Below are 18111 nucleotides of genomic sequence, written 5' to 3' on the forward strand. Positions count from 1 at the left end.
ATTAGGTGTAGAAGTTGGGGCTTAGAACACGGTGTTCCATAGAAAGGGACCAGCTCATTTGGTAAGAAAGAGACAGAGGGCTTAAGGAGATGGAATGTTATGGACAAGGGGAGAGTGACGTGGGATAAGACTATAGTACTGAGTAATGACTGGAGGTGAAGGTCATTTTAACTGGTCTAGGTCAGTTAAAAATGTGAATGTCACTCACCAGAGCACTGACATCAGATTTGTATTTTATGACAATCTCAGGGTGTATGTCAACCTGAAGGAGAATTGAAAAACTCGTCAGTATGAGGAAGAATTGAATCAGGAAAGGAAGGACTGAAAAATGAGAGCTAGAAAAACCCATCAAATCCTGTTTAGGGCCAAGAGTGACCATTTTTTAGATAAGTATGAAACAGTTTCCCCTTCTGTGTGCCTAGCGCTAGAGATGGGAAGTGAGCAAAACAGATGTTGTCAGGATCAAACAAGTTCAGTTCTTTGTTTATCAAATGAACACATGATGGTGATGTTGATTCTCACATAATTTACTGTGAGGGAGAAATTTACTGGTTAAAGACAGTGTCTAATTAACTCTAAGTTCTATTTTGTATTAGTTTTATTCAAGAGTCAATTGGTTTATGTGAGAGTCAGCTTCTGAGACTGGCAAGTTGGGTTTTTGAGCCCACAGGAATAAAGGACAGGCCCTGGACTGTGCTGAATTTATCAACTCACTGCCTTTCTGTGATGATTTATTTGGTTGCCAACTGGTCTTCTCTAGGAAATACTCTGACATCTTTCTGCTAACAGTGTTCCCTTCCTAACCTTCTCTCTTTTTTTCCAGTTGGTGCTAAGGTTGGTGTAAATACCTGCTTGGTTGATTTGTATGCATTTTTCATGGAATATGTATAGTGATCCTAAAACGCCAGACACTGGTGCAATTTAACAGTTAGGTTTTATACCATTATGGACTTCCCTTGTGACTCAGCTGGTAAAGAATCCACTTGCAATGCTGGAGACTTGGGTTCGATCCCTGGGTTGGGAAGATCCCCTGGAGAAGGGAAAGGCTACCCACTCCAGTATTCTGGCCTGGAGAATTCCATGGGCTGTATAGTTTATACACTTTCACTTTATACCATTAGTTTATTTGCTTAATTATTGAGCACATATTTATTTTGTTATGTGTAATACATATAACTAGAGTTTCAATGCCAAGCAAATAAACGATTCCTGCCTGTGTGTGCAGTGAAAGTGAAAGTTGCTCAGTCGTGTCCACCTCTTTGCTACGCCATGGATTATACAGTCCATGGAATTCTCTAGGCCAGAATACTGGAGTGGGTAGCCATTCCCTTCTCCAGGGGATCTTCCCAAACCAGGGATCAAACCCAACTCTCCCGCTTTGCAGGCGGATTCTTTACCAGCTGAGCCACAAGGGAAGCCCAAGAATACTGGCGTGGGTAGCCTATCCCTTCTCCAGCAGATCTTCCCGACCCGGGAATCAAACTGGGGTCCCCTGCATTGCAGGTGGATTCTTTACCAACTGAGCTTGCAGAGCTCAGTGTAAATTTTGTAGTGATTGTCAGAAGCGTTGATGTTTCCCATGGTGGTCAAGATTTTATGTTATTGAAGACTGGTATAAGAGATGCCTCTGACAATCAGATATATTTCAGCTAATTAAAATTTCAGCATAAATCTCAGGGGAATTAGTCATTTGAATGTACTCACGGTGCAGCCTACTTCCTTGTTTAAAATAGCTTAGATTTAGCACAGCATAAATATACCCCTACGAAAAGACTTTATTTAAGTTAGAATCATAAACATTTGTCATGATATGGGCAATTTCTTACTTGGTATAAATGGAAAATTATTTTAGGCCCAAGGAAAATTCCAGAAAGCTTGGAACCACTTTACCATTGCTATGGAAGTTGATCCAAAGAGCTACCTAGCCTATGAAGGAAGAGCTGTGGTCTGTCTTCAGATGGGTGATAATTTTGCTGCATTTCAGGATATAAATGCTGCCATAAAGGTAAAAATCCACTTAGATTATGTTATCATTAGTGTAAACTAATGTCATCAGTGAATAAGATGAAGTAAGAAGTCCTCTGTTGCCTGTTAAAAGTGACTTGTAGAAAGAATAATATTAGTATTTTTTCCCCCAGGAGTTTCCCAGAATAAAGAGTTATTATAGCTTGCCAATTTTATAACCTAAATGTATTTAAAATTTTTAAAATACATTTCTAATAAATGTTGGTTCCTCTTAGTACATGCAAATTTATAGCTTCATGATACATCAATATTATTTTATAATTAAAAAAATAAAATAATGTTCTGGCTTTGAAGGAACTAAAGAAAGAATAATGTAAACCCCCAGCTTTTTCTGTAGTGAAATGGCAAATAAATTCAGTGACAGAAAATCTGCCTTTTGTCTTCTCGATTTTGGATTCTTTTTTATTTTTTTGTGTGTATTTGGGTAGATATTGTAATCTTTGAGATCAGAAAAGGAAAGAACTGAAAGGTAATTGCTATACTGCATAGAACAAATAAACATGTTAACTTTTTAATTTCTGGCTCCAGCTTAACAGAGTTAAACAGACAAACTTTTCCTCATGCATCTATTCTTAAGCCCCATTCTTTGCAAAGGAACTGAGTAAAGCACTAAGATTATTTGTTTTATTGCAACCAAATCAACAAAATGTTGGCATTGAACCAACTTCATGCCGAGTCATTTCTCAAAATGTTTGCTCTAGTGGGGTTTCACCTGTACAATCACTAGCTTTCCACAAAGAGATTTCATGTCCATTTTTGCAGACGTGAAATTGGAGATAAATACTATTCCCAGACGCTAACTACTCTTACTGTTATATTGCAGATCAATGCTACAGCAGAGTTCTTAACAAATCGTGGTGTGATTCATGAGTTTATGGGTCAAAAACAGAACGCAATGAGAGACTATCAAGAAGCAATTTCTTTAAACCCCACCTACTCGCTGGCTTACTTCAATGCAGGAAATATCTACTTTCATCACAGGCAATTTTCCCAGGTAATGTGAGTTTTCCTTCTCATTTTCTTTTTGACACTAAGTGCTTTCTTCATTACATATAGTTTTAAAATGCAATCCTTATGTCTCAGGCATTCATTAGCTCTTTAGGAGATCTTCTCTTGCCTAAGAATGCTTAGAATTATGTATTAAGTGTTTACACCTCTGTGGATTTATTCTTCTCATTATTATTAGCCACTCAACACTTGTCCAGTAAACACTGTTGTGGACGTCTCCAGGTGCCTGCAGTCTCCTTGCTGTCCATTGTTGCCAGCTTCCTGCCTCCATTTAGCAAAATCTCAGACTTTCTTCCAGACTATCTTTCATGATGTGATTGTCTAGCTCATCGTAATTTCTACCTTAAGTTTCAGTCACATGATCACTTGACTGGGGGTGAGGAGATATGTATGTTACTTCTGGTTTTATGGCAGCAATCTTTTTTTCAGCATCAGTTCATAATGTCTGAAATGAAAGTGTTGGGTTAATAGATGATATTTTTATATTTTGAATTTATTATATTTGAATTGTAATGCATTACATGAGTCAAACTGTTTTTTGTGTTTTTTAAATCTTTATTTACTCTTTTGTTCCTTATCTTCAATTTTATTATATTCTTTGTCTAATTTTTTGAGTCAGAGCTTAATCTATTTATTCACTCTTTCATTGATATTGTGGTAAGTTGTTAAGGGTTATGCCTTTCCCCCAAGTAATGTTTTCAGCAGTATCCCCTGAATTTTGGTCTTTAATGCTTTTATTTTTGTTTTCCCAAAATGTTGCACTTGAAATTTTAGCCAAATTTCCCCTTTGATTAAAGGATAAATTGATGGAACACTTAAAATGTTCAGGAGGGAGGATTTTTATCTTTTCAAATATTGGAATTTATTTTGGGTTTTAATGTGGTCTATTACATGATAACTTTTTTTTCTTTAATATTCCAGGGGCCTTCCCAAAGAGAGTTTCTATCACTAGCATATAGTGTTGAAATATATAAGATCTACCTTATTAATTATATTTTTTAGTTAATCTTTATTCATACTATTTTGTTCATTTGGTTTATCTTATACAGAGAAAGATTTATTCAAGTATCCTATAATTAGTGTAACCCTATGTAGGTTTCTTTATATCTCTTTCGTTCTTGTTTAGTAGCTGAGTTGTGTCCAACTCTTTGTGACCCCATGCACTATGGCCCTCCAGGCTCCTTTGTCCATGGGATTTCTCAGGCAAGAATACTGGAGTGGGTTGCTGTTTCCTTCTCCAGTTATATCTGTTTAATCCCTACCTTATGAAATGCAGTATTTCATGTATAGATATTCATACATATTATATATGCATTGTGAATTGTAGTTTTCAGCATTACAAATGCTCTTCTTTTTCTCTTTGGAATAAATTCTCTATTATCTGTTATGAAGATCCTGACCTCTGATTTCATTTGATTTGCTTCTGCTTAGTATTCCTTTGTCCTTCCTTTTATTTTCAATGTTTAAAATTCTTTGTTTTAGTTTTGTCTCTTTCCTACAGTGTAGAGTTGGATTTTATTTTAGATGACAAAATTTGAAAATATTTATCTTTTAATAAGTGGGCTATATCCCTTTTACATTTTGGCATAGTTCAGTATATTTGGTCTTAGTTCTGTTATTTTATGTCCTATTTTCTGTTTACATGTATTTAAATTTTTATTCTGTGGTTTGTTTTATTTAAAAATTTAGAATTTTCCCTAATATTTAGGAAGGTTTACAGTTTTGCTTCGTTGTTCAGTCACTGAGTCATGTCCAACTCTTTGCAACCCCAGGAACTGCAGCACACCAGGCTCCTCTGTCCTTCACCATCTCCTGGAGTTTGCTCAAATTCATGTTCATTGAGTTGGTGATGCTATTTAAACATCTCAGCTTCGGTCACCCCTTCTCCTTTTGTCTTCAACCTTTCCCAGTGTCAGAGTCTTTTCCAATGAATAGTCTCTTCACATCAGGTGACCAAAGTATGGGAGCTTCAGCTTCAGCATCAGTCCTTCCAGTGCATAGTCAGTGTTGATTTCCTTGAGGATTGACTGGTTTGATCTCCTTGCAGTTTTGCTTTAGTGATCACCTTTATAAAAATACCTTTGTACCCCCACTTCCGTATTTCTTTACTGTGCTCTGCTGTGTGCTGCCCGAGTACTGTCTGAGTCTTTGTGGCCCCGTGGACTGTAGCCGGCCAGTCTCCTCTGTCCATGGGATTCTCCAGGCAAGAATACTGGAGTGGGTTGCCATGCCCTCCTCCAGGGGATCTTCCCAACCCAGGGATCAAACCCAGGTTTCCCACATTGCAGGCAGATTTTGTACTGTCTGAGCCACCACGGAAGTTCTTTGCTATGAAGAACAATAAAAGGACCCTTTAATATCTTTCCCTCTTACTTCTCCCTCTCACACATTAGTCACTTTTAGCTAATAGTTTTCTCTTTTAAAAATGTTTATATTTACATCCTTAAATATGCTTGAGCTTGTTCTGTCAACTTGTCACGTTATCTTGCTTTCCATTCTCTCTGTATTTTCCCATTTTGTTTTCCTTCGTTATTCCTATGCTGCCAGAAGATTTAATATTTGCATGCTATTTTGTTATCCTTATTTTTTGTTTTAGTCTAAGTTCTTCAGTTAAATATATTTAATTCTCCTCACCAGGCTTTTTGCCAGGCTTTCCCTTCTAACCAATCATTTTTTGGTGCTCTGAAATTAGTCTTCTAGTGGAGTCCTGGGGACTTCCCTGAGTCAGGAATGGTAAACAATCCACCTACCAATGCAGGAGGCTGGGTTCAATCCCTGTGTCAGAAAGATTCCCTGGAGGAGGAAATGGCAACTCAACCCCTGTATTCTTGCCTGGAAAATAGCATGGACAGAGGAGCCTGGTGGGCTACAGTCCATGGGGTCACAAACAGTTGGACATGACTTAGTGATTGAACCACAACCACAACAAATAGAGTCTTGAGAAAGGGTTCACATTCCTTGAATTGTTTCATGTTCACAGCTGTTAGCCTGCAGCCTTTATGTCTTAAGACAGCGTGTCTGGATTTAGTATCCTTGACTCACTTTTTCTTCGTTTGAATGTCTTGTGTCTTTCACTATTTTTTAGTGTTATATATGTTGGTACCCAAAGTCTGATGCAAACCTGATTTTTGTTGTTGATGACTTCTTTTTGTCAGAATCACCAAAGTTTTTTGTTTTTGTTTTTATAAATGAAAAGTTTTACTCAAGTATTTGTTAAAATTGACCTTTTGGGGTCAAAGCTATAAGTACAGAGTATGCATTTTCAGTACTCAGATTCCAGAAAATTTGCTGAATTCAGTGTAAGAATTTTTCTGTTTCACTCTTTTGGTTTTCTTCAATGGCAATGAATACCAATTATTATAAGTGGGATGTATTTTGACTTCTATATGCTAGTTATTTTTTTTCAAGCATTTTTTATCTCTTAATTTCTGTTTCTTTTTTTTTTTTGCATCTCTTTCCTAAATCTTGGGCTTTCCTGATGGCTCAGACAGTAAAGAATCTGCCTGCAGCCTGGGAGACTTAGGTTCTATACGTGGGTTGGGAAGATTCCCTGGAGGAGGGCATGGCAACCCACTCTAGTATTCCTGCCTGGAGAATTCCATGGACAGAGGAGCCTGGTGAGTTACAGTCCTTGGAGTCGCAAAGAGTCAGACACGACTGATCGACTGACACTTTTTAAATCTTTACTGTGTTTTCTATTTGTTATTTCCTTGTGGACCTTATAATTCAGGTTTCTTTAAAATTCTTTTCCATGCCATTTCCATGACACATCTTCCTGGCCACCTCTTTTTTAAGATAGATTATGTATTTATTTAATTTTTAAAAAATTAAATGCAATTTCTTACCAATTTTTTCTAGCTCATTTTATAATGTTGTAATTTTTATCTACAGTGTAGCAATACTTTTTTCTGGTCACTTTTATTTTATTTCTAAAACTCTATTAATTTTTTATCTTTGATTTTTACAATGAAGGCAGGCAAATTACTTTTCTCTTACTTATATTTGAATGAGATAATTTTTTTCCCCTGGACTAAAAGCAGAGATTCCTGTGGAAAACAGGGTGATGGTCCATGGTAACTTTCTGAGTTGAGCTACCTCTGATGCTATTGCAAAGGACTTCACAGTCTGTTCTGTTTAGTGTAGCCTGGTTTAGGAAGACTTTTACCACAAGCTCTATGTTCCTCAGAACTTCTCACAGTCCTTTTTTCTAAGAGAACATACTCATCTTAAAAAGTTGTTTTTATTGCTTGCATTTTCTGAGGTCTATAACCTCTGTATTCTCCTCTACCACTCGATATTGTCACCATACCCCTTAAAAGTGATCTTTGGGACACCTTTATCTACTGTGACACCTTTATCTACAGTCCTTTGCATTTTGCTGGAAAAGTTGAGCAAGTACTTCCTGATTCCACTTAGCTCTTCATTCTTTCAAACTCCTTATGTTTATAATGTACCTGCCATCTGCTAGGAGTTAATGAAGACCCTCAGGGTACAGAGCTAAACGAGACAAGGAAGACTTCTTTTATGATGTAGTTTACATTTTATTGGAGGAAGAAATCAAAAATATTATAATATTAGTAGTGATAAACATCTAATACCACCTCATATAAGCAGTACTTTATCAGTATTAGCATCTGTGTAGGACTATAGGAGGTTACCTGGGTGGATAATGTAGGTGGAGAGGAGGGGTTTAAGGAGCAGCCCTGGGGCAGCGTCAGTGTTTAGAAGTGAGGCAGAGAGGAGATGCCAGAGTGTAGACTGAGAAGGGGGTATCCAGCCAGGGTGGTGGGACGAAAAGCAGGAGAGTACATATCACCTCAGGAATAAAGTGCTTTAAGAAATGCGTCCTGTGTCAAATGCTGCGGAGAAGTCCAGGAAAGAGAGGTTGGAGAGAATCCTTGATGACTTTGGTAGGAACATCATTGGAGTAGCAGTGGCACCAGAGCTTTAAGTGGAAAGGATTTTGGAGAAAACGTGAGGTGAAGAATTAGTTCAACTAGTTCAAGAAATTCTCCCGTGAAGAGAAGTAGTGAAATGGGGGTGATGGCTGGAGTGGAGTAAGGTGGTGTTATTTTTAATTTTTTAATTGATTCATGCTCCGATGTTAATGAAAGGATCTGGTGGAAAAGGAGAAATTGTTGGTTCAGGAGAGAGTGATAGGGATAATTAGAATCAAAATCTTTGAGGATTTGATGGGACTAAAGTTTGGAAGTTCCAGGGGTGACCTTTGAAGATAGCAGGTCACACTATCCATTATGTCATGAAGGAACACGGAGAGTACAGAAGAGAGTACCGCTGCTGTAGATGGATAGACTTTTAAGTTGCTTTTTATTTATTTTTTATTGCACTGGACTTTTGTTGCTTTGTGCAGACTTTCTCTGGTTGAGGTGTTCAGTTCAGTCACTCAGTCGTGTCCGACTCTTTGCAACCCCATGTACTGCCCCATGCCAAGCCTCCCTGTCCATCACCAACTCCTGGAGCTTACTCAAACTCATGTCTACTGAATCAGTGATGCCATCCAACCATCTCATCCTCTGTCATCCCCTTCTCCTCCTGCCTTCAATCTTTCCCGGCGTCAGGGTCTTTTCAAATGAGTCAATTCTTCACAGCAGGTGGCCAAAGTATTGGAGTTTCAACTTCAGCATCAGTCCTTCCAATAAATATTCAGGACCGATTTCCTTTAGGATGGACTGGTTGATGTCCTTGTAGTCCAAGGGACTCTCAAGAGTCTTCTCCAACACCACAGTTCAAAGGCATCAATTCTTACGCGCTCAGTTAGCTGCAGTGAGTGGGGGCAGATCTTCATGTGGTTTGCAGTCTTCTCACTGCCATGGCTTCTCTTGTGGAGCATGAGCTCTAGGTGTGGGGGATTCAGTAGTTGTGGCATGTGGGCTCCACAGTTGTGGCTCGCTGGCCCTGGAGCGCAGGCTCAGTGGTTGTGGCACACAGGCTTAGGTTCTCCTCGGCATGTGGAATCTTCCCAGACCAGTGATGGAACCCCTGTCTGCCGTCTTGGACAGTGGACTCTTATCCACTGCACCACCAGGGGAGTCTGATAGGTAGATTTTGATAGTAGGCATTTCTATTTATTGATTATAGTTTTTCCATGAGATATGAGTATCATTTACCAGTTAAGAGTGAGGATGGATAGGTTAAAAGGAGGACGTGTAGCTAGGAGTTTTGAAGAGGAAAGAGAACATGTGAAAAGTGGTAGTGTGAACATTCCAGGCTTGAAGTATAGTAGGACTACCAGACAACTTTAAGCTCTCCTTTCAAGTTTGTGGTTAAATTTAAAGTGAGATCTTGACTCTGTACTGCTTTGTATATGATTCTATACAAATTCAGTATGGCTTTGTGTCACTCCACAACCATTTCTCTGAGTTAGTCTCTCATCTCCTCATTCCAGTTAAGCTCTTTAATGCCAGGAATCACACTCCTGTCTCCCATCCAAGTACTAACCAGGCCCGACCCTGCTTAGCTTCCGAGATCAGACGAGATCGGGCGCGTTCAAGGTGGTATGGCCGTAGACCACACTCCTGTCTCTTTTCCTGTATTTCCTTACTCAGAAAGCCCATCCATACCCATGGCTTATGCTGCATGTCAACCTCTACCTTTCTTCTGAGCTCCTAACCCATACTTATCAGTTGCTAAAACTGGATGCTTTATAAGTGCATTAGAGTCAAAACCGAATTAATCTCTGTATCTTCTACACCCCATCCAGCTCTTCTTCCTAAAAACCCTGTCTCAATTCAAGATGTCATTCCTTAGAGTTACCTGAGTAAACATATTGCATCAATCATAATTTTTCTTCCTCAGCTTCATCTAATCAGTCATCTAATTCTGTCAGTTTTGCTTCTTAGTTTGTTTTTTTTTTTTTCACACATGCCATTTCCATTCTATTTCTACTGCAATTGTGTTAGTTTCATTCTTTCCCAAGTTAGATCAGTTAACTTGCTGACCCCTATGATGAGGCTGGTTGACCTCAGAGGTGAAGTTAGATGCTGGAACAGAGAATTATCAAAGATATTATTGTGTAGGGCATGAATGAGATTGTCATGGCTCAGACCTCAGATAGCTGGGAGTCTAACGTCTTCTGAGGCTGATGATCAGGGTAAGTTACCTTAAACTTTGTCAAGCTCAGACTACTCTCCAGCTGGGTTTTGGCAATGTTTCTGTGTGCTAGAGAGTTAGTTAATGAGATTAAGACATACACAATGCCCAGGGCACTTTTCTGTTTCCATAACTGGTTATGGTCCATGTGAGAAGGAAGCACTCACATTTTAAGCTTATTTGTCCTTAATAACTCTGTGGATATCATGTATAAGACTGTTTGGTTAGATCTAAAGTGTAGTTTGAACTTTTGATCATTTTTTTAAAGTATGGCTCTTTTTCCTCCAAACTGGGGGCACATCAGCTGGGCAAATATTTGATCTAAAATATATTCTGTTCTCTGTCTTGATATACTGGATACCTGGACTTTATAGTGTGTACTCCCTTGAGAAACAGGCAGACTTTGAGAGTGGTTTATTCAGCTATTTTTGTATGCTCTGTTTTTTTGTGGAGAAAATTCTTCTATTTGCTGTACACCTTCCTCCCCATTTTATTTCTGACTATGGATAGAAGATTTAGGGCCAGGAGAAAGGGTCTTTCAATAAACCAAATAATCTCTAGAGGGTTAAGACATGTATGTGTTCTGGCTTCTTTTGTGATTACTTAGTAGCTTAATGGTTTTAAACCACATTTGGATGCATCATGAACTACATACAGGTGACTTTTCAATAATAACTGAGTCAGCCTTCTAATTAATTACAGGTATGAGGGAACTTACAGGTATGGTTCTGAACTAATTTTAGTTTTGGAGATACAGTCTATTGAAATTCGAGAAACACAATTTGAAACAGAAAGCATCTAGAAGCTAGTAAACAAGCCCTGGCTTCCCAGGTGGCACTAGTGGTAAAGAACCCTCCTGCCAGTGCAGGAGACAGAAGAGATGTAGGTTCAATCCCTGGATCAGGAAGATCTCTGGAGAAGGAAATGGCAGTCCACTCTAGTATTCTTGCCTGGAGAATCCCATGAACAGGAGCCTGGCAAGTTACAGTCCATGGAGTCGCAAAGAGTTGGACTTAACTGAAGTGACTTCAATCAATCCTAAAGGAAATCAGTCCTGAATTTTCACTGGAAGGACTGATGCTGACACTCCAATACTTTGGCCACTTGATTTGAAGAACTGACTCATTGGAAAAGACCCTGATGCTGGGAAAGATTGAAGGCAGGAGGAGAAGGGGACGACAGAGGATGAGATGGTTGGATGACATCACCAACTCGATGGACATGAGTTTGAGCAAGCTCTGGGAGTTGATGGACAGGGAAGCCTGGCATGCTGCAGTCTGTGGGGCCGCAAAGAGTCGGACATTACTGATTGACTTATCATGCACATACACGTGCATGAGGAAATTAGACAAGTGGTTAAATCAAGGCCATCCACTGTGGTAGGCATCTTTGTCCTCTAACTACTCCATGGGTGATAATACTCCTATTCTAGTAACCTCATTAAATATATAGGCTTTCACTTCCTAAGTAGTATATATTTAAAGCTGTAATAGAAAGTTATATTGTTCACAGTTAGCCATACTGTAGTGTTTTACTAAGTTCATTTATTTTAGCTGAGGTAGGTATTAGCTTCTACCTGACTGAAGTCATCCTTTTGTGATTTTGAATTGTGTAGTTTTTATTGATGACTTATTGGTTAGTTAAAATGAAACTTAAATTACTTTTTGAAGGAAGTCTTGGCCCTGCTTTGAGTCATTTCCTTGCCTCATTTGTAATGACTGTGAGTCCAGCCTCCTGTTCAGGAGTGAATTCTTTAAGCTTTTCACAGAGGAATGTCAATTCTGCTGCCTTTTTCAGGGATCCTTAAATTGCACTTAGCCACAGCCAGAACAGCTCCCATTCTGGGATGAGATGGATTACACAGTCTTGATCTAATTGCTTCTCAATAGTCACAAACAGTAAAATTCATGGTCTATTGCCTGAGGGCTATGATCTCTCCATTTGCAGATACTGGCAAAAAAAAAAAAAAAAAGATTTATCAGTATAATTGAGTCTTTACTATATTCTACATATTATTCTCAGTACTTTACCTGTTAGCTCACTTAGCTGTCATAGCAGCACTGAAAGTAGAGTTCGATTTTTTGCTTCCATTTTACAGATGTGAAAAATCAAGTCAAAGAGTTGAGGGCATAGAGCTAATATGTGGTAGAGCCTGGACGTCTGGCCCTGAGGTCTGGGCTCCTAGCCACTGTGCTCTCAATGTTTCACTTCACCCACAATAACTGAGAAAAAAATCCCTGGGAAATATAAAGAAAAATAGTTCAATGAAGAAGACTGATAGAAAATGATCAGAGAGGTAGGAGAAAAAACTAGGGAGACTCCCTGTTTCAAAGACAGAGAGTTTTAAGGGCGAAGGACAGACCAAGGGCATCTGTGCCACAGAAATGCTGCGGAAGGAAAGGTCTAGAAAATGTCTGCTGGACTTCACAACACCCTCAGCCTTACCAAAAACTGACCTCATGGAAAGAGGGAGACAGACAGAAGCCAGAATGTGGTGTGCTGGGGGAAAATTGAGTGCTAAAGGAATTGGATTCAGCAAGCTGTTTTGTTAAAAATGACTTTTCCTAATTTAGAGAGGTTTCAAATTTTTTTTGAAACTGTGGTACGCTGAGGGAAAATTGAGTGGTAAAGGAATTGGACTCAGCAAGCTGTATTGTTAAAAATGACTTTTCCTTATTTAGGGAGGTTTCAAACTCCTTTGAATTCAAATTCAAAGGAGTCAAATTTTTATCCATTCCCTAACTAGAGAAGAGATTCCTACCTTGAGTAGTAGCATGTCTAATCAGCATCTCAAGGTATTTGTGGTGAAGGAGCAGTTTTTAAGATTTTACTAACTTACTTAAGACCTCAACACGGGTCTATGGACCATACTTTGCAGGGTCCTTTCCAGCTTGAGAATTTGTTGTAAAGCATCTGGAGTCTTGGATCTTCTTGAAAAGCTGATTTTTATCTTCTCTCTTCTTTCCTTATAGCTTTCCATAGTATAACTGTGTTTTTAAACCTTTTTAGTGTGGTTTAGAACTTTATTTTCAAAGTTCATTTCTCTCTTTAGCCCTTACTCTGCTTTTATATGAAAAGTGTTTGTTTTCTAACTTATGTTTTATTTTCCTGTTGTGACCTTTTTTCCTAACTTATAGTGTTATACAGGATATGGGATTTTTGTGTGTGTGTGTGTGTGTGTGTGGTGGGGGCATAGACAGCAGGGGGAGGTGGTAGGAGAACATTTCACTTCAGCAGAGCGGAGTATTTTATCTCTGACACTATAACTGCTGACACAGGATGATAACACAAAACAGACCAACTATTGGTTGGTTTTATTATCGTCTTTTACATTCTCTGCAAATACTGTACCTTTTTATCATCTGTATCTGATACAGATGACCTGAGTTTTATAGTAAAAGTGTTTCAAATTGCTGTATGGCTGCCAGTTAAAATATATTCAGATTGTCATTGTCTTCACATTTCTGTAGGCTAGTGACTACTTCTCAAAGGCTTTAAAGTTTGATCCAGAAAATGAATGTGCTACCATGAATCGAGCTATTGCAAATACAGTATTAAAGAGATATGAAGAAGCAAAAGAAGATTTTGCGTATGTGGTTGAAAGCTGTCCATTGTGGGCTGCAGTATATTTTAACAGAGCATACTTCTACTGTTGTTTAAAGCAATATGAACTGGCTGAAGAAGACCTAAGTAAAGGTATATTTTTTTGGTAATTTTTTGAGTAAGATTACAATGTCTGAATTGTTTTTAGATGACAAAAGAAGAAAGACATCAGGTCTATTTGCTTAGATAAGTTTACATTAGAATTAATGGTTTTATATATCTTATCTTTAATGTAATCAATATAGATTTGCTTATGTAATAACTTACAGCATTAGTATGCTAAAATGTAGAAAATTATTAGGGAAACCATACACAAATATTGCTTGACTTTCAAAAAAGACCTTGTACTGTGTTTCCCGAGTTAATTTTCGTAGAAAGATTCAAATGTAACTAAATAATGTACATATGAGGAAAAATGTTTTCAAATAGGTAATACTAAAGTATTATTTTATTTTTATATTATATACTATTATTTACTAATAATAACTTATATCACTAATAAAGTATTATTATAATTTATTATAAAATTTGTATTTAAAAAATGAGAGTCTTTTTGAGTGCTCACATAAAGCATACCTTGAAAAATTTTTTTCTTTTACAGCATTGTCTTTGAAACCTAATGATGCACTAATATATAATCTTAGAGCAGAAGTTCGTGGTAAGATAGGTCTGATTGAAGAAGCTATGGCTGACTATAACAAAGCACTTGATCTTCAAGAACATGCCTCGGTGGTATGAGTACATAGACCATGGATTCTGTAGCAATTTACAGTTGTTCTTCCAGAAATTGAAACCTGTTTGTTGCTTTTAAAAAAGTTTTCACTATCTTCATTGTTGTATTCTTTGTGTGAGTATTTTATATAATCCTTTAATGCATTTTAACATCTTCTTTATATATTAATTATAAAACTTTTAGGTAATTTTCTGCAGATTTGTAACAAATCTAAGATGAATTTTTTTCACAAGATTAGAATTTAAATGAGAATGTTTCTCAAGCGTCCTAGAAACATAATATTTTCTTTAAAGTAAAATAATTCCTTTAAAAGTAATACTGCATGATTTTAGAAAAAGGATCATTGACCTTTTCATCAGTACCTTGATGTATTCAACAATATCCAGATTAAAAAAAATAGAGAGCTGATGACTATAAAGAAATTAAAGTCAAGCAAATTTCCTTTGAACAATATCTACACAGGTCTGAATTCTTCCTAATACTTATATTGTTCCAACACATAAGCATATTTCTCTTTTTCATGTAGCCTCCCTCCCAGGACGACGCCTAAGAAGATTTTGAGCGTCTGCCTCTTTAATGCAAATTTTATAAACATATATAAAAATCTGTATATACTTAATAATTAGTGCATCATACAATTTGACAAGCAAGAATACATTAAAACAGCTGCTGCTGCTAAGTCACTTCAGTCATGTCTGACTCTGTGCAACCCCATAGAACCCCACCAGGCTCCCCTGACCCTGGGATTATCTAGACAAGAGTACTGGAGTGGGTTGCCATTGCCTTCTCCTTAAAACAGCTAAAATTTCTTAATAGAATATTTCTTCAGTGAAGCAGAGAACCCTTTTCCTTTATCTCACTGGTAGTAACAAGGTTTCCTGACTTACACACTCCTTTGGATTTGCTCCACTCATTTTGTTTCCTTCTGTGTCTCATTCTTCCAGTACATCTCCAGCTCCTCAGAGACTTGTTTTCACTGTGATGAAACTTTATGGCAAAAAAAAAATACCCCCATCTACTCAGTTGCCTTTGGTTTCCATTTGAGGTACCAGAATTTGACAGTAGAAAGTTGACTTTAATCTGAAGCCACTGTGAGGCTGCTTCACACCCTTTCAGGATAGTTTCCTTGGCGTGGTACGTGGGTTCATGTGAGGACTGGGCCACGCCTAGTATTTCAGTGGATGACTCAGCCAATTTTTTTTTTTTTTTTAATATTATTTTATTAGTTGGAGGCCAATCTCTTCACAACATTTCAGTGGGTTTTGTCATACATTGACATGAATCAGCCATATAGTTACACGTATTCCCCATCCCGATCCCCCCTCCCACCTCCCTCTCCACCCGACTCCTCAGGGTCCTCCCAGTGCACCAGGCCCGAGCACTTGACTCATGCATCCCACCTGGGCTGGTGGTCTGTTTCACCATCACCATTCAGCCATTTTTAATAAGCCTCTTCACATCCTCTTGTGCTCACTTGTCTCCAGAACCTTTAGTCCCAGTCCGGCCGCTGATGAGATCAGAACAACCTCGTGCACCCACTGACAGACCCTCATCTCGTGCCCCAGCCACACATCTCTCACCTACGGCCTTGGGGCATCTCTGTTAAAAGCTGAGGAGTGGCCTGCTAGCAGTGGCAATGCTGGGCCACATGCCCAGCGGATGTGCAGGGGACCCAAGTCCTTGTCAAATGAACTTTCCATGATGAGAGAGAAAAAACTAGTAAATCAGCTCCTTTCCATCTCTTGGTGAAGTGTTCTGAGATACTCCGTCTATACAGCCTCCTGTATCACTCACCTGGGAAACTAAGCTGGTACCCAGCTTCCAGACGTATCCTGCACTGGTGCTTTTGACTTCCCTGGCTTGCAAGCTTCTGTTTCTCCCCCTGCTTTTCTGGGTTTGCACTTCTTGATAAAGTCATTGCCCAGAAACATTTGCCTCTGGCTCTGCTTTCTGAGACAACCCAGGCTGAGACAATTAGTAATTTTTTTTTCCTCATTACACACAAATCCTTATAACATGAGGCAGGAATGATAAAAACCACGGGCCATGATAGCATAATGGAGCAAATCATATCTAATGTGCCCAAATGCTGCAGGTCCTGGGTCCATATCCCCTGCAGACCCAGAGTTTCTGTCTGTACCGACCTCCAACCTCTTGCACAAACCTATAGTTTTCCACCTGAGGCCTTTCTCTCAGTCCACACCTCAGTTAAGCCACTGGGCCAGGCTAGGTAAAGTGTTCTATGCCTCACGGTCATTGTTTTGCTTTTTTACCTATGCCTTGTAAGGTAGCAGGTTTCACTGCATGAGGAAACTGAGGCTCGGAAGGATGAAATTATGTGACCAGCTAGTACATGGTGGAGCTGAAAGTCAGCCTCTGTTCTAGTTTAAAAGTCTCTACTCCTCCTGCTCCTTTTCACCTAGAGAGAAATAAAACAAGATAAACTCACCCAGAAAATAACCTTTATCATTGTGACATTAAAGCTCTCTGTCTGCCTAATGATTATTAGTACCCAAAAAGGATTTCCAATCTTTCAGTTCAGTTCAGTCACTCAGTCATGTCCAACTCTTTGGAACCCCATGAACCACAACACGCCAGGCCTCCCTGTCCATCACCAACTCCCGGAGTTTACTCAAACTCATGTTCATCAAGTTGGTGATGCCATCCAGCCATCTTATCCTCTGTCGTCCACTTCTCCTCCTGCCCCCTATCCCTCCCAGCATCAGGGTCTTTTCCAATGAGTCAGCTCTTCACATGAGGTGGTCAAAGTATTGGAGTTTCAGCTTCAGCATCAGTCCTTCCAACGAACACCCAGGACTGATCTCCTTTAGGATGGACTGGTTGGATCTCCTTGCAGTCCAAGGGACTCTCGAGAGTCTTCTCCAACACCACAGTTCAAAAGCATCCATTTTTCGGTGCTCAGCTTTCTTTATAGTCCAACTCTTACATGCATCCATGACCACTAGAAAAACCATAGCCTTGACTAGACAGACCTTTGTTGGCAAAGTAATGTCTCTGCTTTTTAATATGCTATCTACAGAGGATGAGATGGCTGGATGGCATCACCGACTCAATGGGCATGAGTTTGAGTAAACTCCGGGAGTTTGTGATGGACAGGGAGGCCTGGAGTGCTGTGATTCATGGGGTCGCAAAGAGTCGGACACGACTGAGCGACTGAACTGAACTGAACTGATGTTGGTCATAACTTTCCTTCCAAGGAGTAAGTGTCTTTTAATTTCATGGCTGCAATCACCTTCTGCAGTGATTTTGGAGCCCCAAAAAATAAAGTCTGACACTGTTTCTCCATCTATTTCCCATGAAAGTGATGGGACCAGATGCCATGATCTTAGTGTTCTATCCAGTCTTTAAGAACACTTATTTTTTATTATAAGAACATTTCTTTTGGACTGGCATATATTATGTATTTATTTTTGTCTTTGATAGTAGTAAGTATGATGAGAGTAGTAAGATTATCTAGAACTTTTAATTTGAAATACAGTCAGTGGGCAGCATGTCACATTTTGCCTCTGATGGTACAGGCCAAATAAGAATGACAGTAGAAAGGTCAGCATGTAGGCAACAAGAAAGGGGGGGAAAAAGGAAACCTTTGCCTGCTAAAAACCTACTAAGTA

At 38.8% G+C, this 18111-nt stretch overlaps 1 protein-coding gene across 1 annotated transcript in view; it reads left to right on the forward strand.

Moving 5' to 3' along the window:
* Positions 1-14484, forward strand: part of TTC6 (tetratricopeptide repeat domain 6) — a 183574-nt gene extending 169090 nt beyond the window's left edge. The window contains exons 28-31 of the mRNA XM_065906884.1: positions 1853-2005; positions 2849-3019; positions 13614-13839; positions 14348-14484. Coding sequence (XP_065762956.1) covers positions 1853-2005; positions 2849-3019; positions 13614-13839; positions 14348-14484 — 687 coding nt within the window. The remainder of the gene's footprint in view (positions 1-1852; positions 2006-2848; positions 3020-13613; positions 13840-14347) is intronic.
* Positions 14485-18111: the final 3627 nt, after the last annotated feature.

Source organism: Muntiacus reevesi, chromosome 15, assembly GCF_963930625.1.
Source record: "Muntiacus reevesi chromosome 15, mMunRee1.1, whole genome shotgun sequence".
Classification (NCBI taxonomy): Eukaryota; Metazoa; Chordata; class Mammalia; order Artiodactyla; family Cervidae; genus Muntiacus; species Muntiacus reevesi.